Consider the following 22,629-nt stretch of genomic DNA (forward strand, 5'->3'; position numbering starts at 1 on the left):
CAAGGTTTTGAAGAGGCAAATTTTTTAAAAAAGTTTTTGCACTCTGCAAACCTCCCCAAAACAGCCCGTTTTTCACAAAAAAGGACTCGTTATTTTTTTTTAAAAGGATATGCATAGCCCTTAGGAGGCTTGTAGTGTGCTCCTGGAAGGGGGGGGGGCAGAAAAAAGCAAAAACGGCCCTTTTTTTGCAAAAACGGGACCTTTTTTGTCAAAAAACAGGCATGGATAACCTTTAGGAGGCTTATAGAGTGCTCCTAGGAGCCGGGGGGGGGCAGGAATTGGGCAAAAATGGCCCATTTTTTGCTCATTTCTGCCCTCCCCAGCCCCCAGGAGCTCTCTGAAAGCCTCCTAAAAGCTATGCACAGCCATTTTGGTGAAGGGGGGGGGGTTCAGAGGCGAAAAATGCTGCATTCAGTGTATAAGATGCACCCAGATTTTCAGCCTTTTTTTTTGAGGGAAAAAGGTGCATCTTATACTCTGAAAAATATGGTAAGTATCACTTCAAAAATTAGTTTTCCCCCTTCTTTTCCTTCTTTTCAGATTTTATGTATTAGATAATAAACTTTAGTGTGGAAGCCACTTTATCCCGTTTGCTAATACAAGCTTAAGTGCATTGCAGAAGCAATTTTTTAAAAAAATATATAATGCATTTTTATTTAATGTAACTAGAAAGACAACGTATTGAGGAGGGATTTCTTACCTAACTCCAGGTAAAATTGCAATACGTGCACTGTTCCTTCTTTCTTCAAAAAACTCATAAATAGAAAGAAAAGATCCTGCTTGCCTTCAAATTCTTTCAGTTCAAAGTGCAAAGCCTTAATAGAAGATTCAATATGGAATTTATTTCTAATTATCCATACCATCATTTTCTAATGCATATACACTTAACATGCATTTTTTTCATACTTACAGAAGATTTTGTGTTTCTAGTTTCTGCAAATTTCTGCAAGAAAGGAACCAAAGGTGAAGCAGGTTCAGTTGCTATTTCAGGCTGTAAGAAAAAAAATCAGAAAAAAAAAATCCAGCATCCAAGAACAAAACCGAATGATTTCACAATTACTATAATTCTTTTTTTTCTTATAGTACTCACTGGACTATCATCAATGAAGATAAGTATCAAGTGATTCACAGTATCCTAAAAGAAAAAAACAGACATATTTAAGAGGCCGCTGAGACAAAAGGCATCCCATGCTATATTTTCTTAGAAACATTTCTTAAAGACTCTAAGCCCCACCATTAGAAGAACTTGGCACTTCTGCTCTACTTCCAAGTTGTGTAAAAGGCTAATTTGGAAATCAGCCAACATCTTTGTAAAACTGGGATGTAAACCACCACTTTGGGGCCCGGAACCACATGAGATTCCACCTAACCACCTACTTCTTGTCCTACATACTCAACAAATGAAGTTAGGGTGAGGCTACCAGATTTGTAATGTAAATATCCAGATTATCTCTACATGGTCGCAGAGAGTGCTATGTATCTTTTTGTTTCTCTGCCCAATGATGAATGGAATGTCGGTAGTCCAAGCACAGGGTCCTAGTAGAAGAGCAGTACAGGAGGAAGGGAGGAAGGAACAAGTGAGGGGGGGGGAATGCCACAACTTGTACTAACCACCTCCATCTCTACTTCTGATCCTGTATTGTACACTGAAGCAGAAAGATGCTCTAGAAATAGAGCCCTTTATACACCAGCCATAGAAAGTTAATAAGTGTAGGTTATCTACAGTGGTTCACCGACAAATGCACGATAGACAAATGCGCACCGACAAAACCGTGACATCAAAATTGCACCCACAAAAGCACGCCGACAAATGCGCGCCAACAAAATCACGTCATCAACAAGTTACATAGTGGGACGCGTATACGTATGTTATAACCCTAACCCTAATTGTGTTTGTCATCGCGCTTTTCTCATTGCGCATTTGTCGTCGCGTATTTGTTGTCGCACTTTTGTGGGTGAGATTTTGACGTCGCGGTTTTGTCATCACGCATATGTCTAGCGTGCAATTGTCGGGTCACAATCTACAGTTAGATTCACATCTAAGACTGGTGGAAACCAAGTACCTGAGAATTATTAAGAGAAAGTCTAAGTATTTTTTTAAACAGGATATTCAGCTGTGATAAATTCAATATTTCCAGATATAAGAAGTCCTTTAGATATAACTCCTAGAGCTCCAATCAGCTATTATTATCATATAATTAACTCAAACCCCACAAAGTAACTTAAGCTGGGGTGGGCTTTGTCCCCTGTTGCATTGGTGTAATTCAATTTTTTTGCAATTAAGGGGAAAAAAAGGGAATTTATAATTCAGCATACATATACTTACATAACAGTTCCATTCTGCAAAACCTTCTATAACCTGACTTTCATAAAATTCTTATATCCATTGTACTACTTTGCATGAACATGTAATACATTTTTATAGACCTTAGATATGGCTTATAAGAACATTTGGTAAAGCCAAATGTATATAAAATGATAATATGCATTTATTTAAATTCATTATCAACTTAGAGGTTTGTCTACCAAGGTCCCTGACCAAGCTTAACTGCCTCCCAACTCTTCTCTAATGTTTACTCTTTTATGCTAAAATGGAAAAGAGGAAATAATATTAAGATAAAGAAAATTGATATTCTAGGGAAGCAATTCTCGATGTCACAAACCCGTTTCCTTTCCCAACACTTTCAGCTGCAGTAATGGGAGTACGGGGATGCAAAATGAGTTTAAATATTTTTTTGAAAAAAATTCCCCTTTTATAACCTTGTAATCCCTTAATTTGGGGTACAGTTGGGCTGACTGTATGGAGCTGAACATTTACTGGCCAGATGCCCTTCCTGATACCATGTGGAGTTCACAGCAGAAAGTTTTATTTGTGCCCTGAAGAGAAACATCTGTCATTATATAGGATTGAACTCTCAATCTCCCGAGTGGGAGGTGAGCATCTTAACCTCCAGACCATCAAAATTCCTTAACAAAAGCTCCCAAATTGCACCTAGCTAAAATACCCGACCCTTGCAAGCAATAATTCAATTGGATATAAAAAGAGACAACCCTGAGGTTAACATTTTTTTTACCCTTTTCATTAAAAAATCTAAGTTCTCACTGAACCCCTTCCTCCTTCATTGCACATTTCATAAGCTACCACATACCTTCTGTGGCCTACATAAATTACCTGGAGCTTCTCAGCACTTACCGGATCAGCTAAGTAATCCATAGAGGGAAGGAAAACAGAACCCGATAGGATTTCTCTTATGAGTAAGGTGAATGTCCTAGGGAGAAGAAAACCTGATTTTATGCAGTCATATACCCTCTTCATAAGCTTTCATGAAGTTAGCATTCAAAGTAAACTGATGTAAAGAATCATTCAATGCACTATTAAATAAATACATACATACACAATTTCTTTTACATTTTTTTCACAGAAAATTGATCTGTGCACACGCGTGCATGCACACGCACACGCACACACACACACACACACAAACACCTTTTTCTTTTTGGTAGTCTTTACATATCCACCCACTTAATCTGACTTTGGGAGCATACATAAGAATGACAAGAAGTTAAAACCAATAAATAAAAAAAGCCACAACACCTATCACTAAAATCAAGCAGGCAATACATAGCAAATGCATCTGAAATATACTGTAACTTCTAAAAATGGAGGCTTTACTCATTTAGCCTTTGGGAGCAGGTCAGGGGTGGGTTCCTGCCAGTTCTAATCTCTTCTATAGAAGAGGTTCCACAAATCTACAGTGCTGTTTAGAACCGGTTCCAGCTCCCTCCCCCCCGTCTGTCTGCACATTATCAAGATGAAGAGCGAGAGGAGGAATTCTGGGAGTTGAAGGGTGCAAGTCTTAAAGCTGTCAAGTTTGAACACCCCTGGGTTTTTTTTCTAAAGGGTTAGGGGTGCAAGGGTCTTGTAACTTGACAGCTTTAAGACTTGCGTGCTTCAAATGCCAGAGTTCCTGAGCCAACATGACTGGAGGAGGAATTCTGGGAGTTGAAGTCCACAAGTCTTAAAGCTGTCAAGTTTGAACACCCCTGGGGTTTTTTTCTAAAGGGTTAGGGGTGCAAGGGTCTTGTAACTTGACAGCTTTAAGACTTGCATGATTCAAATGCCAGAGTTTCTGAGCCAACATTTTGGTTGCTAAGCAAGAGTTAAGTGACTTTCATATTTTGCAAGTTGGCCACGCCCACCCAGTCACATGGCTGGCAAGCCACTCCCACCTGGTCACATGGCCAACAAGCCACTCCCACAAAGCAGGCCATACCTACAGAAGAGGTTCTAAAAAATTTTGAAACCTACCACTGGAGCAGGTTAATCCTGTAAATAATAGGGTTCTATGTCACACACAGGGCATTTATTATGACAGCAGCCAACTATAGAACTAGGCCAAATTGAAGCCTCTGTGCACAAGATCCCTGCCACTGGGCTGAAGGAACCAGAAAAATACAGTGCTTTAATGATACCCTCCATTAAACTTCATGGCAATCTGAAGAACAATTACCCAGCCTCAGCTTTTCATATAACAGTATACAATGGGGAAGGAAAACAAACTATAGACTGATATTCTCATCTCTGGATAGAACTGAACAATTTCTTGCCTGTGTGCCATTGTTGCTTCTTGACACTTATAATTCTTGCAAGTAATTTAATGTGCTGTCCTGGCATACATAGAGAGAAGCCAGATACACTGAAAGATACTTTGGCACCACATATGTGGCGTGGCACGACAAAACCGCGCTCGACTAAAGCGCGCCCGATTAAATCGCGTCACTGACGTCATCAACAGGGCGACAACAGCGAGCGCGAAGAAAGAAGGGCGCTTTAAATAGCGCTTTAAAAGCAAGCCGATTCAAGTTAAGGTAAGGGTTAGGTTTAGGGTTAGGTTTAGGGTTAGGGTTACGTTTAGGGTTAGGTTAAGGGTTAGGATTAGGTTTAGGGTTAGGATTAGGTTTAGGGTTAGGTTAAGGGTTAGGTTTAGGGTTAAGGGTTAGGTTAAGGGTTAGGTTAAGGATTAGGTTTAGGGGGGTTAGGGTTAGGTTTAGGGGTTAATTTTAGGTTTAGCGTTTACAGCGTGCTTCTGTCTCCGCGCTGTTGTCGCCCTGTGATGACGTCAGCTACGCGGTTTCGTCGAGCGCGCTTTAGTCGAACGCAGTTTTGTGGTGGAACCCATATGTGGTACTAACAAAGAAAAAACGATTCCCGATTAGTAATTTTCTTTCCTTCATTTCTCATGCTGCACATATGACCGGACATATTTGTGCCTAGGCAGGACCTCCTCAGGATATGTTATATAGCAAGAAAAACTTGTAGTGGGATCTCTGCCTCAAAATAATGTATATCTAGAAATCATTGTGGTAATTTCCTGGTGTTTCTTTGACAAGACAAGCCCTGGGACTGAAAGGATAATAGTTGGAGTGAGGGTAGATAATGTGAATCCACATAAAATCCTCACTTTTGTTCAGGTGACTGCAAAGCCAAGAGGTCAACACTGCTTTTCAACACTGCTTTGCAAAAAAACATAATCTTGAATGGATCAAATAGCTAATCTACCATTTCTGAAGCTATCGGGGCCAACCTGTTATTCTGTTAGTGGTTCAGCAGAACATGCTTCAGTGCAACAGACAATTGAAAACTACTACTAGAATAGAATAGCTAAGCACCTTCTAAACAAAAATATTAACTAATTAAAAGCATAACATACACTATACCAGTGGTAGTCAACCTGGTCCCTACTGCACACTAGTGGGCGTTCCAGCTTTCATGGTAGGCGGTAGGGATTTGCTGTAACTCTGCTTTATAAATTTTATAAAGTTACTTCCCTACTTTATAAATCACCATTATTGTGGAACCAGTGGGCTGTTAGAAAATTTTACTACTAACCGAGATACAAAAGTGGGCGGTAGGTATAAAAAGGTTGATTACCCCTGCACTATACAAAGTGCATTTATTTATTTAATTTATTTACATCCCGTCTTTTATTATTTTTACGAATAACTCAAGGTGGTAAACATATCCAATATATCTTCTTCCTCCTATTTTACCCACAACAACAACCCTGTAAGGTCAGTTGGCCTGAAACAGAGTGACTGGCTCAAGGTCACCTAGCTGGCTTTTATGCCTAAGGTGGGACTAGAACTCATGGTCTCTTGCTTTCTAGCCTGGTGCCTTAACCACTAGACCAAACTGACTCCCAAGTTTAAAAATAGTTCAAAGTGCTCTTTCATGAGCACTGCTTGGAGAGAGAAAAAAGGAAGATGCGTTGTTAAGGACAGACATCTCCTCAGAAAATAAGATTTCCTTAGTTTCCTTAGGGAGATTTCTTGAAAGAGGATAGGATAAAATTAGAAAAGTTTTCAGCAACCAGAAAGATTTATTTATCTGCCAGCTTTTTGAGGTGGACACTCATAGCTCTAGTGCAAATTTGTAAGGAAACTACTTCTTAATTGATAACTGAACTGTCCAGCTAGTTAGAATGTGAATCTCTCTCTCTCTCCCCCTCTGCTTCTAAATATACTATGACGGGATCCACCCATCAAAGTTAATACTAAGATTAAAGCAGTGGCACTGGATTTTTTCTTTCTTTCAGCAAAACTGGTATCTGTTCTAGACAGGTTCTACAACCACTTTAGAGAAGGGACAAGTAAACAAGGTATCTAGAGTGGAGGAGAAACTGCATTTTGAAATATTCTGTAGAGTATTTTTTGTATATAAAATATGCATATACAATGCTGCGGTAGTAGAAGTCCTTTCATAAACTAACAGGCTAGGTGATCCTCAAACTGGACTGGTGGCATAATTGCAGAGTCAAAAATCTTTCATTCCTGGCAAGTTACATAATAGAACTTCCTCGGGATCTCTCAGAGCTTGTGGTATTAAAAAAAGATAACGCTATGGTAGTTATCCCAGAGTAGAACTAGGGAGACTATCCAAATCTGGGACTTGTACATTCACTTCTGATGCAGCCATTCACTTAGAAAGTCCTTGATTCTAGCACTGATTTCTCAACTCAACAAGCAAAAGTATGAGCAGGCATGCCTTTGAACAGCAATGGCTATTGTTATGATGTTCTCTCCATTTTAATCTGGACATATTAATTTTATTGGTGGACATCTCTAGAATCCTTGGCCAAAAAGATGTGGACTTCCTTATCTAGTTCAAGCCCAGAGACAGAACTCCACTCACTCTCTTAACTCTAGAATATTGCAGAGAGGCAAGTTCTTATATAAGTCATTCATATACAACATGATGAAATAGTAAATAGTAAATACATGAACACAAAACTCATGCACCCATCCATTTACTTCTGTATCTGGTTTTGCAAATTCTAGGAAAGAAATGTTAAAACCAATTCCAAAGGCCAGGTTTTTCTAACAAACTGTAAGTATTCAAAGGATCTGAGGAGCTTTGGGCCAGGTAAAATGGATTCATATAAACCACAGATCTGTCACCTGTTATTTTATTCAAGGTTATTTCTTTATTTTTAAAAAAATTTCCCCTAGCCCTTTTTGCAATGCGGGCCCTGATAAGCCATTTCAATACTGGTGTGGCCTTTTGTGCAATGGAGGTAGCATACCTGATAGTTGAAGACAATAGAACATTTTCCTCCACTGATTGAAATTTAGCACAATCAAGTACTAACAAGATCAAATTCATACCCTTCACTGATGGCTTTTCATGAACACTGAAAGAATCAACTATTCCAAGTTCATTTATCTGTTACAAATTAAGACTCATAGCGTAACCTGCCCATACCAAGATTTTCTGACATGTTAGCTTTTCTATTTTACGAAAATAGGAAATTTAAACACACTGAATGTTAGAGCTTCATAATATAACATGAAGTATAACATACCCGCAATCTGTTGCCTTTGGGAGCAGAATATAGGAAAAAAGAAGTTCAGTAAGTTTTCTTAAATAATTGAGTTCATCTCTTCTACTTCTCAAAGCCACATGGAGTGATGGTCCATATTCTTCTAAAGCTGCTTGCTGTAAATATTCTGTATTTTTTACTGTAGGGAAAATTAAATCCAGTAAAATTCATATGAAAATTCATTTCTGACAATACTTAAAAGAATAAGAATAAAAGCAAATATAAGAGCAGAAAGGTCAATTTATTTCTAAAAAAAAGACATGCAATTTTTAATATTACCTTTTTGTCTAGCTTTAGCTATTACTTCTATATGCTTCATTGCTGCCTTCAGCATTCTTTTTGTTACAACAGTTGGAATATTCACCTGAAGAATAGAAAGAGAAATTATTTGCTCCATTGCAACTAAAAAGGTAACTGCAAATTATATTTTATTCATATTAGCAATAGCAATAGCAGTTAGACTTATATACCACTTCATAGGGCTTTCAGCCCTCTCTAAGCGGTTTACAGAGTCAGCATATTGCCCCCACAGTCTGGGTCATTTCACCCACCTCGGAAGGATGGAAAGCTGAGTCAACCTTGAGCCGGTGAGATTAGAACCGCTGAACTGCAGATAACAGTCAGCTGAAGTGGCCTGCAGTACTGCACCCTAACCACTGCGCCACCTCGGCTCTTATTCCTTTGCTCTCATGCTCTCCCTACAGCTTATAAGACACCATCAAGTTCTTGGAAAATTATTTAGAGTTATTTCGGAGTTATTTTGCAAATTTTATAAATTCTTCTGAATGTTTTATAAAAACATTCAGAAGAGATGAACAACTATCCCTTCATAATTCATAAAAACTCATCACTAAATAATTTTCGCTGCTAAACTTTCCTTAATATTTTTGTTTGAAGAACTTCACAAGTATTAGATTAATATAAAACAATTATGTTTACAATGAAATAATCTCTTAAATCGTTTTACTATGCCTATGTCTCAATGCCATTAATTAAATACAATATCGATCCCATCACTGTGTTTCTCACCTTGTAAATTCTGCGAAGTAACACAGATGCAAAAAATCGTAATGTTACTCTTAATTCATCCACAGGTGATTCCTCATCAGTTATCTCTCTACAAAATTTCAAAACAAAACATAACTCCATCTTAGATTGGCTGCGCTTTGGTTGATTTAATTTCATCAAACAAGAATATTAATTTTTATTTTACGTTTACATTAATTTGTGAAATTTTTCTTTGTATACATTTTATAATCTTTATATTATTTCCTATGTATATTATCTGAAAATCAACAAGCCTTTGAGATTCTGGGGACTGTAAACATAAATACTAATATTAACAATTTGAGAACTTTACTAAAATATGCTATTCATAATTTTGAAATGATTCATATGTGCGTTCAGAATAATACACAGTTTCCCTGAAAATAAGATCTCCCCGGATAATAAGTCCAATTGGGCTTTTGCATGCATGTGCTAAAATAAGCCCTCCCCTGAAAATAAGCCCTCCCCTGAAAATAAGCCCTCCCCAAAAATATTGCAACGCAGCAGCAGCCATGAGGTGACCATGCTCACCACTTCTTGCACCTCAAAAATAATAAGGCCTCCCCAAAAATAAGGCCAAGCACTTATTTCATGGATCAAAAGAAAATAAGACCCTGTCTTATTTTTGAGGAAACATGGTATAATTCTTGCTAACGGTTTTGGGGGCCTTTCACCTCTTGGCAGAGGGTCCATCAGGGCTCTCCTCTTGCCAATTATGCAGATCCTCAGATCAAGAGGCCTATGAAGTCAGGAAATGGCTCTTTAATCACTTTCTTCCAGAGAAAGCCATGGGAGATCTGACAAGGCAGCCCCTCACCAACCATGGCAGTTTTCAACACACAACCCATAATGTTCCATAAAATACATGCCAGGATTGCACCGCCAACTGTGGATTACTTGTTGCAGTACCTAAACTGTGAATGGGAACGTAGTTCTATTGGAGAAAAAAAATAAATAAAGGAAGAGAGAAAGTCTGCTGCTGTTAGTACTGATTCCTTTGAACAGTTGCTCCACGGAAGTTAAAAAAATGACAGCAGAAAATCCTTCTCTTCCCCCATTTTTTGGCCATAGGTAGAAGCGACTGGAGGGGCGGGGCACTGAGGCAGTGGTGAAATTCAATTTTTTTATTACCGGTTCTGTGGGCGTGGTGTAGCTTGGTGGGCGTGGCAGGAGAAGGATACTGCAAAATCTCCATTCCCTCCCCATTCCTGGGGGAAGGATACTGCAAAATCTTCATTCCCTCCCCATTCCTGGGGGACGGATACTGCAAAATCTTCATTCCCTCCCCATTCCTGGGGGAAGGATTCTGCAAAATCTCCATTCCCTCCCCATTCCTGGGGGAAGGATACTGCAAAATCTCCATTCCCTCCCCATTCCTGGGGGAAGAATACTGCAAAATCTCCATTCCCTCCCCATTCCTGGGGGAAGGATACTGCAAAATCTCCATTCCCTCCCCATTCCTGGGGGAAGGATACTGCAAAATCTTCATTCCCTTCCCATTCCTGGGGGAAGGATACTGCAAAATCTCCATTCCCTCCCCATTCCTGGGGGAAGGATACTGCAAAATCTTCATTCCCTTCCCATTCCTGGGGGAAGGATACTGCAAAATCTTCATTCCCTTCCCATTCCTGGGGGAAGGATACTGCAAAATCTCCATTCCCTCCCCATTTCTGGGGGAAGGATATTGCAAAATCTTCATTCCCTCCCCATTCCTGGGGGAAGGATACGGCAAAATCTTCATTCCCTCCCCATTCCTGGGGAAAGGATACTGCAAAATCTTCATTCCCTCCCCATTCCTGGGAGAAGGATACTATAAAATCTCCATTCCCACCCGACTCTGGAGCCAGCCAGAGGTGGCATTTGCTGGTTCTCTGAACTACCCAAAATTTCCGCTACCAATTCTCCAGAGCCTGTAAGAACCTGCGGGATTTCACCCCTGCACTGAGTTCTCCTCTCCTCTTTGAGGCAAGCAAAGCAGGGAGACAAACCCCATTGCTGTCAGATCTCCAATTCCAGAGTGACCATTCTATGGAACTGAAGAACTAGCAGAAGGTTCTGTCTCCAGTAATTGAAACCAAAGGGAGTGTTTCCCACTCTGCCTCTTTCCTCCTGCATTTCTCATGCAAGCTATATCCCTATTCACCTTTTGCTGAAGCAAATTAGAGATCAGAACAGTAGCCAGCAGTTTTCCTGCACTAATTTCCTAAAGAGCAGCACTTTAATATTGTCGTTCAGTGAAGAATTCTGAGAAAGCTTTTGAAATCGTCTCCTAGCAGTTTTCACAGTAAATTTTAATTTAACTTCTTCTTTTTTTTTTTTTTTTTGCAAAGTTTAAACTTGAAAACTGGAACACTTACCAAATCTTACTAGGGAGGTTTAGAATTTAAATTGCACTTCAGATAATGGGATTATTCCCCTTTTATCAAAATTTCCTTTATTTAAAAATTGAAGAAAATTTATAAAAGAAAAATGTAGGTATTTATAAATGAAACATAAATCAACTGAGAGGCTGGAACAAAAAGCTGAAAATCTATTGTAGTTCAAAATGAAAAAAAGAAACAACATAAGTTATATTGGATATCATGGATTTTATCCCCTGAGAAGTATACATACATAACAACCTAAATAAACCTGAAAGATAACAAAACATTGTCTTAGGGAGATCAGATGGAATTTCAAAGGTAAATTGTATAGGAACCTTACCTGTACCAAGGATAAATAAAATTTTCTAGTACTAGCTCAAACATCTGCAAACAAGTAAAAAAATAAGATGTGTATAATAACCAACAATAATACTTAGCACATATAAACATACAAGAACACTATGCAGATAATATTTTTCACTCTGAACTTGTTGATTGTTCATAATAATTGAGATAATTAAGGACATGGTATGCAACTGAAGGACATGTTCAATAGCATACATAACTACAAAGGATACCTGAATCTATGTTCATACTGGTAAGTTATAAGTTCAAAAGTACAACTAGGTAAATACATATACATATACATATACATATACATACATACATACATACATACATACATACATGTTTTTATTGAAAATTTTCCTTTATTCTACATCACAATTTCAATTTTGCAACAGTGGAATACTGGTTGTATCAAATCCTTTTAAAATATATTCATGATGTTGTACACCCTATTTGTAACCATTATTCTCTTAATCATATAGTATAATCTCTTTTTGAATACATGATATTCTACGACTTAGTTATTCATTATTTCCATAGTTGTGCCATAACACTATACCTTTATCACTATACCTTTTAATCTATCGTCACTTATAGTTTGATAATACTATTTCTTACAATATATATTCTTATGTATATCTTTATATCTGTATTTGTTTCTAATTTGTTAATCTTCTTTCATTGTTAATTTTCTAATATCTGCACCTATCTAGCCATTTATATATTGTATAACTAGGTAAATTCTTGCATGCATCCAGGTTAAAAGACACTTGCATAGTAGCACTTGAATTTTCTAATGCTGTTATGTTATCAGCAGCAGGAAAGGATTGACTATCCTACCAAGGTAGCAACTGTAAAAATAATGAAAAATGTTCTTCGCCTTGGGATTTGGAAAATATGACATAAATGTTTATGTTTCAGCATTTTTAGAAGAATTGCAATTGATACCGCTGCAACAAAAAAACCCACCTCTGATTTAAAAAATGAGTAACATGAGTTATCTATAACTGATGATGCTAAACAATTACCTCTGATAAGGAAGCATCAACTTTAGAAGGAACTTTCAGGCCCAACCATGGCTGATAATCTTCTAATAGAGATGAAGGTCTATAGAAACAACAACAAAAACATTCCATTCATCCCCATTAACATATGCAAATATAATTACCGGTACCCCCCTGAAATATTTTAACTCACCCATGTCTATTACATTTGATATCTTCACATATAGCACAACTGCCATTCTGGGAAGATTGTTCTTGCAATTTTAATTGCTAAAAGGAAAACATAGAAAGGAATTCATTCTTCAGAATACTAGTAAAATTACTATCCATTTCAAGGAGGTATTTTTGTAACAAAACTGATCAAGCTTCGTCAGTAGTGGAAGTGAGGGAATGCAATTACCAGTAGTCCTTGACTTACGACAGTTTGCTTAGTTGCTGTTTGAAGTTACAATGGCACTAGAAAAAGTGGCTTATGACCATTTTTCACACTGCTGCAGCATCCCCATGGTCACGTGATTTATATTCGGATGCTTGAAAACTGACCCACTTTTATCATGGGTTGCAGTGTCCCAGGGTCATGTGATCACCCTCTACAACCTTCTGAGAAGTCAAGTCAAAGGGGAAACCAGATTTACTTAAAAACCTACTTAAAAACCTAAAAACTATATTACTTAAATGTTACTAGTTTAAGAAGTGCAGGGATTCACTTAACAAATGGGATGAGAAAAATTGTAAAATTTGGCAAAATTCACTTGACAAATTTCTTACTTAACAACAAACTTTTGGACTATTGTGGTCATACGTTGAGGACTATCTGTACAGTATAGAAAGTATAGTACAGTATAGAAACAATAGAAATTATTCCGCTGGCATAAATATATTTTGAGAAACATCAGCTAGAAAGTTCAGTTGATTCACACATGGAAGCAATTCTCAAATGTATAAAGTTTGGAACCCACTTTCAAAACATTTTTCCTTCTCTTCTGACTTCCCTTTCTCCCCACTAATCCTTATTAGCTATTACTAAAAGACTAACTTTCCCATCAAACCAAGCAGATCAGGGAAATAGGAATAGATTACCTAGTCTTACCTTGGATAATGCTTCAAGTGAAAACTTTGCAAGTTCCCCTTTTTTAAAAAACACTAGAGTCAGTTCTGGGTTTATTTATTTAAAGCAGCAGTAGTATCCAACCTTAGCTGAAAATACAGGTAGCCCTCAACTTACAACCATTCTTTAATGTGACAGTTTGAAGTTGCAATGGCACTTTAAAAAGTGACTTATTTGTCACACTTATGACTGTTGCAGCAGCCCCATGGTCACTTGTTTAACATTCGGGTGCTTGGCAACTAGCATGTTATTTATGATGATCGCAGTGTCCCAGGATCATGTGATGACCTCGAGACCTTCTCACAAGCAAAGTCAATGGGGAAGCCAGATTCACTTAACAACCATATTAACTTTACTGCAGTTAATATCAATTAACAATTGCGGCAAGAAAGGTTTTCCAATGGGAAAATCCCCCGCCCTTTTACAGCTGTCTTGCTTAGCAACATAAATTTTGGGGCTCATTTATAGTAGTAAGTCGGGGATACCTGTAAGTAGAAAAATACAAATTGCCTTAGAATCTCCTTCTTTCATTACAACTTCAAGTCACTTCTCCAGTATCATAAGCTTCCTAGCACTACCCTCATAACGCCTACTTCTGAAGACTCTGTGCTTTTTTTAATATGCATGTTTCATAGCAATTTTGTATGATCTAAAAATACCGTGTTTTCCCGAAAATAAGACAGGATCTTATTTTCTTTTGACTCCTGAAATAAGCACTTGGCCTTATTTTCAGGGAGGTCTTATTATTTTTTAGGTGCAGGAGGCGGAGAGGGTGGTCACCTCATGGCTGCTGCTGTGTTGCAATATTTTCAGGGTGGGCTTATTTTTGGCGGAGGGCTTATTTTAGTGCATGCGCTCAAAAGCCCGATTGGGCTTATTATCTGGGGAGATTTTATTTTCGGGGAAACAGGGTATAGGAAGCAAAATAAGGATGAACAATATCTTCCTAACCACAATTCCTAAATATTAGTTCACTACTAGGTAATATATTCAGTATTTATGCAGTGAACTTGACAAAATAATTCTTTATATGTCATGAATACATCCTACCCAGTAAGTCAATAAAAATCTATCAAGTAATTTCATTGATTAAAGAACAGTCTTACAACCGATTTCTGAGAATGGTGAAAGAAGAAAAACTTTTTTTAAATGCCATTAAACGTATGGGTGAAATGAAACAAACTTTATTAATCCACAATGACAAAATAAATTTCCTGTTCCCACTATAAATCTCTACATATAGAATCCAAATTTGTCAAACAACAAATTTGTTATATGTTTCAAAATATATAAGGGTGCAAAAGAAAAGTAAAAGAATAAGTTTATTTAATACAACCTTAACGCAATGACAAGTTTATTGCTACAACTTTATTCTTCCTTTTAGATCAAGGATACATTTAATTTGCTTCACAGCAACTAAATGTAATTAGCAATGAATAGCTCTAAAATGCCAGCTTCTCATGTAACATTTAAAAATGCTGAAGCCTGCAGGTAACACAAGCAATATTTCACTACTGTCCATAAAAAAAAACATCAAAAGTACACTGACAAAATTATACATTACCTTGGATTTTTGTTTTATTGTAAACAGAATATTTGGTAAGAGGGTATCTGGTCCTAAGTAACAATAGAATGTTACAAATCCCGCCACAAAAGACCAGAAGATCATTAAGATGTGACGATACCTCAAAAGTAAAGGGAAAAATTACAATCCAACAGACAGCGCAAAATAACATAGCTCTGCCTCCAACTTCGGAATATTATATTTAATACCTACATGCCCAATGTATAATTAGATACCTATCAAAACAGTCATCCTGCATGGTATATACTTCAGAAATAGCATACTCAGACCCAATAGGCCAATTCCCAGAATGTTTTATTAATATTTTAAAGAAAAATAATATACAAATGCACAATAAACCCTGGTTATATATCCCTATTTCTATAATTCTAAAGCAGTTCTTGTTCTAGGTTCAGAAAATAAAGCAATTTATAACAAGGGAAAATGGGAGGAAGCATTCATTTGTTAACCAGACTTTTTTTTGCTAATTGTGTAAACACAATTGCACTGTTTCACCTTGCCTTGGAGGCGATTATGTCTTTACAATTAAAATCAGAACAGCAGTTTACTTTAAAAAAAAAATATTTTAGCTATGCTTCCAAGACTCACAAGTCTGATAGTATTTTTAACCGGTCCTTTCCAGATTCTGACAATGTACTTGTTATCTGAATTCTGTTTTGTTTTGCACATAGTATGACCACAGCTTATAAGATTTCCTCAACCTGGCATTAACAGATGTGATAAACTATAACTCCTATTAAGTTTTCTAAAACATCTATACTGTAAATAAATATTAAAATTCACTAGTGGAGAAGGAGTTGATATCCATTGTTCTAACCAACTTCCTCAGATCTCTGAACAATTCATACCATCCTTTCTTTCCTAAAAGGAAGTTTTGAAGCTGAACTCAAAAGAAAACCAGACTTGTTTATATTGGAACAATTATAAATCCTTCCTGCACAATAAAATGTTCTTGTTTACAAGTGGATTATGTACAGAGATTTCACAAAAAAGTGAAATCAGCAAGACTACTTTAGAAAGTTGGTAAGAAGAAAAACATTCATACATGTTCATTTATGTTTATGCCTTCTACCTGCCTGAATCATGCCAAAAGGAAGGGCATAAACATATGGTAAGAAATTAGCAAAGTTGGATAATTGACTGGGGTTGGTGAATCCAATGTGTGCTATGCTTGTGTATTACACCTATAGTACTGTAAACTGAATGGCTGTGGGAAGGAAAAACAATCCAGCTACTTCCATAACATGAAATCTAATCATATCAGCATCCAATCCTTACTGGACCAGGGATTCTTAATGGATGAGCCAGAGCCCTGTGGGAATCACATTTAAAAAGAACAAAAAAATCCCAAGCAACCACACTTGCAACAGTAAAGTAGGACATGGCCAAAACAAGTTCTGAGCTTTATTCCCCATTTGCCAGAGCAAGTCCTATAGCTACAGTGCCACAACATTGGATAACTCTTGTGGTGGTGGTGGGAATAAAGCTTATAAAAAGTAACACACATCTTTCTTTTCCAACCCAATGAAATTATTTCCTTGGAGGAGGGGCGGGGGCTGTCACACAAATCCACTGACTTTTAAGAGATCGCAGCACTACATACTTTGAGAGCCACTGGGTAACTGATATGATTACCGAGGAATCCCAGTCATATCAAAAGGCAGTCCCCTCTTTTCCTGTTTTTTTTTTAATGAAAGCATCACATCTTCCCCTTCTTCGTATCCTATCAAAAAGTATCATTTTTCTTCTCCAGTTATATCCTCCTCCATCGCCCCGAAGGGAGAAGCTGCGCCCAGCAACACATGTAACGAAGTCCAAGCTATCTCCCTCAGATCGGCCAGCACCAGACGCGGACCCGGACCCAGGCGGGCTTCTCCCCTTACCGGCTGAGCAGGAGCGTTGCCACACTGAACCCCAAAAGGATACAGCAAAACAAAGGGTACTGGCGGCAGGTCTCGCGCAGGACGTCCACCCGGCGCGCGCGCTGGCACAGCCTCTCCACGGCCGCGCGTGCCCACCTCATCCTGGAGGATGGGGGGAGACTGCACCCCCGGCTTCAGCTTGACCCGAGGATCCCCAGGCACTCCGTAGCACACTTGAAGGGACCGAAAGCCCCTGCCTTCCGGTTTCCAACACTCGAGCCCTTCGCATCACGTGGCGGAGGGCTAGACCAATAGCGTCGCTTCTCCAAGGCGGAAGATAATCCTCGCCGGCCCCTGAAGCCGTTCTTGCTCACTTTCCCACCCGGGTTCCCTTAGTTGGTGCCAATACAACCGCTGCTTGAAAGGAGCGGAGCTCTTTCTTTTCTTTTGATTTCTTCTCGCGATCTCTCGAGTCGCAAAAGCTCTCGACCGAACAAGGGGCAGGATGAGGAGGCACTTCCGCCCTTACCGTGACTCTTTTGGTTGCCCTTTAGCCTGGAGGAAATAAAGCCCATTAAAATGGTGGCGTTGATCGTTGCCCAGATGCCCCGAACGCCGGAATAGTTCGCGTTCTGTTGGATGAGTCCTCCTCTCTTCCACCCCACCCCCAAAAATCACTTTTCTTCCTTCGAGAGATGCCTGGGCTTGATTGCAGCGTATCCTACCCACAAATTCATAGCGGTAGAAGGCAGAAATATGGTTTTTCAGCGGTGGTTTGGAAACTTGGGAAGCAGACCTCGTTGAATATAAATTCCAATATTCGTTCCTTTGCAGCTGGTATGTCCAATATTGAGGGGCCCTGGGAGCTATATACCACTTCAGCAATCCCAGGAGTTCATCACTTCCGATGCAAAACCAGCGGGACGACACCAGAGATAAATTGTATGCACCTGCTCCCCTAATGCGATATACTCCTATGTGGCTCCTTAATTAGGTTATCGAGGACACGGAGCAGGCTTGGCTACTAATTAACGCTTCTTGATAAAGTGCTTATATGAGTTTGCTGACCAATTCAGTTTGATTTTACTGAGTCGCTGTTCTAGATCAATTTAAAGCTGGCTACAAGCCTGTTTATTGGATGTGTTGCATTTTAAGGCAGTTTTATCATGCACACCCCAGGGCTCTTCCCTCACAATGATATATATTATACTCTAGAAACCTCTCAGCTGAGCTAAGTAGAAATAATATTGTCAGATTCTGTAATAGATACTTGGCAAAAGTATTTCCAAGGGTTTGAAATATTTAAAATATTTTCTTAGCCCAAGTGGAAATTTTTGGACATTTCTGTCATGCCCCTTATCCTATGAAATTGGATGCATGAGAACAGGGAACCCAGCCTTCTCTATGGGGAACTCTATTTAAAGTCTTTAGCTATTAATGCTAAAAGTGTAACACTCCTTCCTTGAGGTATTAAAATGTGTCTGAAACTTTTTGAGTTTTGTGTTTTAAATTTAAGTAATTGCGTTATATTGAAAGATGGTTTTATGTCACATACTTATACTGGAATGTATTCCTTTAATGTTGGCATCCATCATGGTAACTACTATTATTGTACAAGTCAAAAGTCACATAATTTAGTCACAGGAAAAACAGCTTCTTTGATAAACCTAATTTGGCTTGCTATGTATGCAATGTGACCTGGTTGATTAAGTATAAATTTTTAAAAAATCTTTTAAAGCTTTTAAAGCATGAACAGAAAGTGTAGTACTCATTATCATGCCATATTCCCACAATCTAACCCCTGAGTTGGAATGTTTAAAACCAAAACTAATTTAAAGTACTGCAGTTTCCTTATATTTAGACATTTTTCTTTCCGAAAATTCAATAGGTTATTTTAACAAAGCATAAACATTTTGTACTTTAGCTTACAATTAAAGTCAATATCCAACAAATATTAAAAGTAGTGTCAGAATTGAACTACTAAGTATAAATGCAAATTATACAAAATGGGGCACTCCATTTTGCTAATATGAATAGCAAATATGAATTTCATTTGAATAGTCTTTAAAAAAACCTAATGCAAGTCTGGTTATTCTTGACACAACCATCCAAATGTCTGTACATGTTATTTTCTCATGTACCGTGTCCCAGCCTGTAATCCCACTACAAATAAGTGCTTTTGTACTGGCATAGAATTCATGATTTCATTTGGAGTACAGTAATTATTAAAGCAGTTACGTTCTGCGTTCATGCATTCAAGGTCAGAGTCCTCGTATATTAATATTCTGTGAATGGTTTTTCTATTCCTAGGCTAACCTAATCTATATAGATCACATTTAGAAATTGCCAATCCCCCTTACAGAACATTTCTGGGTGGTGCATATGTAAGCATAAAAACACAAAAGCTATATGTAATTAGCATGTTTTTACGTCTCCACAATTATGTGGTCCTCTGTGGGCAGCACAGCCAGGCCTACAGACCTTTCCAAATGGCCAGGAAAGGGAGCTCACCTCACTATTGGGGTGAGAACATTTCAAAGGGCAACTTGCATCATTTTACCCCCAATCCCTGTATCTGTGAATTCATGGACAAATTGAATGTGAGTTAGTGTGCTAGGCAGAATACTGTCAAATTTTCCTTCTTCCCATCATTGGCTGAAGATGGGATAAAATGGAGGAATTCCTTCCATTTAAGAATTTTATCTCACCTGTTTTAATTCACACATACAGAAATGTTATTACCTACTTACCTGCATTGTTTTTGCACTTCTTCAGAATAGCAGACATATCCCTATTCTAGAAGGATGTGTGAATATTAGAATTAAATACGTATGACATTGATTGTTTATGTTTCTAAGTGTTTGAACGCATGTACTATTCCTAGAATTCCAAGTCTTTTTGGGGGGAGCAGCAGTATACGCTTCATATAACATATTGAAATTTTGTTCTAAAAAGTATTAACGTGTAATTTTTTTCACTGGAATACTGTGGCATAACACAACTATAGTACATACAATGTCACAGGTTTGTTTCTTTTGCAGCAATTAAATCCAACAAAACTCACTGCTTGATTAATGTAGCATCCAGTTAGTCATTCATATTTAACTTATAAGCAAATACTGATGCTAATCTCAAAAGTCAATTGTACAATATTAAGCAATTTACAACTATTTCGTTTTTAAGGAATATCCTTTTTTGGAATCATCAGTTTAATTTCCAATGTGTGATTTTTTTTCACCTTTTACTGTAATAAAGTATGCTTAACATCACCCCTCCTATTTACTTCATAGAATGTAATTTTCTACCAAGGACTATCAAAAATATATGCATACTTTTTTACAGTTTTCTTTAAAAGTCATCTTGTATAACAAAGGGCAAAGAGAATTTCAGGATACCTTTATGTAGCTGATACTTCTCAGTTAATGATTTCTTGTCAGAATATTCTATAAAGACTGTCTTAAATTGTGTTTAATTTTGATGATCATGCCAATACATAGCAAACTATTCAAATAGTTGCAATTGCCTTCTTTCAGGATTTTTTAAAGCTCCCATCTAGTTAATAAGCCCTGGGATTTCCAGACATTTTTCCATTTTAGCCAAACTCAGTTATATACTACATGTGATATAAGAGTACTTGTTGGAGTATAAACAATCACATTTAGTTTACTCATCACTTCTTATATTGACTAATGTTTGCAAACATAGTTGCTTATCAAGTTCACTTTAGTTCCGCTATATGCTATGTAATGTAGACTGTAAAAGTCCAGAATAATTGTTTTAAACATGGATACCAAGAAATACTATTTTTCATTAAAATAAATTAGTTCCAATCCTTGGTCTTCTATAAGCTGCCAACAGTAACTTGCATAAGCTACTCAATTCTGGAACAAATACCTTCATTAATATATAAGCTAACACAGAATTATATACCTCCAAAATTCCTGCTGTAATACAATAGTAAACATCTATCTTAATATGACAACAGGATGTGTGATATTTCGTAAGCATCGTATCTTGATAACTTCAATAAATGTTGATGTGGTCTACAACATTGACATCCGTCATGATGAATTCAGTGTTATCTAAAATCATATATCTATTTATCCATTAGTGAAATCTCATTTCCTTTACATATTCAACTTTAAAATTTTCAAAATTAACATTTTCTCTCAAAAGATCAATTTTTCCACAATACAAGTTTCCACATGCATTTTACTGTAGCTTTACCATTATACTGTTAAAAAAACTGCACCAATATCAGAACAGTGCAAATAATGTTTAATTGTAAAAGTCAGAATGGCTTGAATTCATAATTATTCGAGAACACTGTCAAGATTCTGTTACTTATTACTCACCATTGCTTACAAACTCTACAGATAAAGTCAATTCCAGTCCATTTTGACAAGTATCTTATATCCCAGCTTCTCTTGCGGACATGTGATTACAATTTCAGCTTCCATATTATTGTAAATTTTCATTTTTCATCTGCATCAATATTTGCTCTGAATAAATAATCATTTACTCCCCCCCCCCAAATCAGTTATGCTTGAAAACTTTTAAGAAGTTTGTTTTTCAGCAATGGGAGGGATTTGGAAGATCCAAGTTAAGATGGCATTCCCTCTTTCTAAAATTCCTATAAAGAATCAGGTCAGATTTGGCATGAACACCTTGACAGTGCTCTTCATTAAACCATGACAGTAAAGATGCCAGTTGGCACTACAACCTCATTGAAGGGAGCATTTCAACCTCCTTGGCACTGGGATTGCCAATACCAAGGATTACAATGAAATCAAAATATAAGGCTACATTTAGCAAACCTAAATTCCATAAACCTCATCCTATCAAGTTTAAGATTTTAGAAGCTGATGCAACACTCATATTTCTTATTCAAATATGGAAAGTAGAACTTTACCATGGGCAGCATATGAAACTGTGGCAATAGGTGTTTCATTAAGCAATGACTTTTTACCATCAGCCACTTAGTTTTTCTCTTAACTAGCAAGGCACATTTACATATTCCCATGAATACTTGACATATTTTAAATTACACTTTATGTCCCAGCTATCCCAGTAATTGACATACAATATACTAAAATGGTTTATTAATATAACAAAAATTCAATTAATGTGAGAGACAGACTACTGGAAATGACTATTCTAAAAAATGTAAATACAAGTAAACATACTGAAATGTGTGCGCACGAGTTTTTAAACCAGAAGATTTCTGCACTAACACACATTTATATTAATGACACATAAAAAAAATAAAAACTTTATTACAAAAATAAGTTACACTTGCCTCCAGCTTACAGTATAAAACAATTTTATTTGCAGGAATGCAAAATGATTGTTTGCAATGAGCAATTTAACATATGACATCTATTTTTTTAATTTTTTTTCATTTACTGGGGAACTGGTGTGTATAAAACCTT

The 22,629-nt window shown here is 37.3% G+C and overlaps 2 protein-coding genes across 8 annotated transcripts in view; both read right to left on the reverse strand.

The window, feature by feature from the left end:
• SNX14 (sorting nexin 14) overlaps positions 1-18,582 on the reverse strand; it is a 46,637-nt gene extending 28,055 nt beyond the window's left edge. The window contains exons 1-12 of one of the 4 annotated variants that reach the window (XM_032215662.1): positions 17,219-18,581; positions 15,315-15,435; positions 12,836-12,912; positions 12,667-12,745; positions 11,631-11,674; positions 8,910-8,997; positions 8,160-8,244; positions 7,863-8,019; positions 3,194-3,269; positions 1,091-1,135; positions 911-943; positions 701-815 (exon numbers count right to left, since the gene is read on the reverse strand). In XM_032215662.1, coding sequence (XP_032071553.1) covers positions 701-815; positions 911-943; positions 1,091-1,135; positions 3,194-3,269; positions 7,863-8,019; positions 8,160-8,244; positions 8,910-8,997; positions 11,631-11,674; positions 12,667-12,745; positions 12,836-12,912; positions 15,315-15,435; positions 17,219-17,358 — 1,060 coding nt within the window. In that variant the 5' untranslated portion in view covers positions 17,359-18,581. Of the gene's footprint in view, positions 1-700; positions 816-910; positions 992-1,090; positions 1,136-3,193; positions 3,270-7,862; positions 8,020-8,159; positions 8,245-8,909; positions 8,998-11,630; positions 11,675-12,666; positions 12,746-12,835; positions 12,913-15,314; positions 15,436-17,218 lie in introns of all 4 variants that reach the window. The other 3 variants (XM_032215661.1, XM_032215663.1, XM_032215664.1) reach the window with 3 other exon arrangements.
• Positions 18,583-21,454: 2,872 nt separating this feature from the next.
• SYNCRIP (synaptotagmin binding cytoplasmic RNA interacting protein) overlaps positions 21,455-22,629 on the reverse strand; it is a 26,842-nt gene continuing 25,667 nt past the window's right edge. For all 4 annotated transcript variants that reach the window (XM_032217065.1, XM_032217064.1, XM_032217068.1 and 1 more), the window contains exon 12: positions 21,455-22,629. This exon is cut by the window's right edge. The gene's annotated coding sequence lies outside the window, so the exon portion shown is untranslated.

This window comes from Thamnophis elegans, chromosome 4, assembly GCF_009769535.1.
Source record: "Thamnophis elegans isolate rThaEle1 chromosome 4, rThaEle1.pri, whole genome shotgun sequence".
NCBI classification, from domain to species: Eukaryota; Metazoa; Chordata; class Lepidosauria; order Squamata; family Colubridae; genus Thamnophis; species Thamnophis elegans.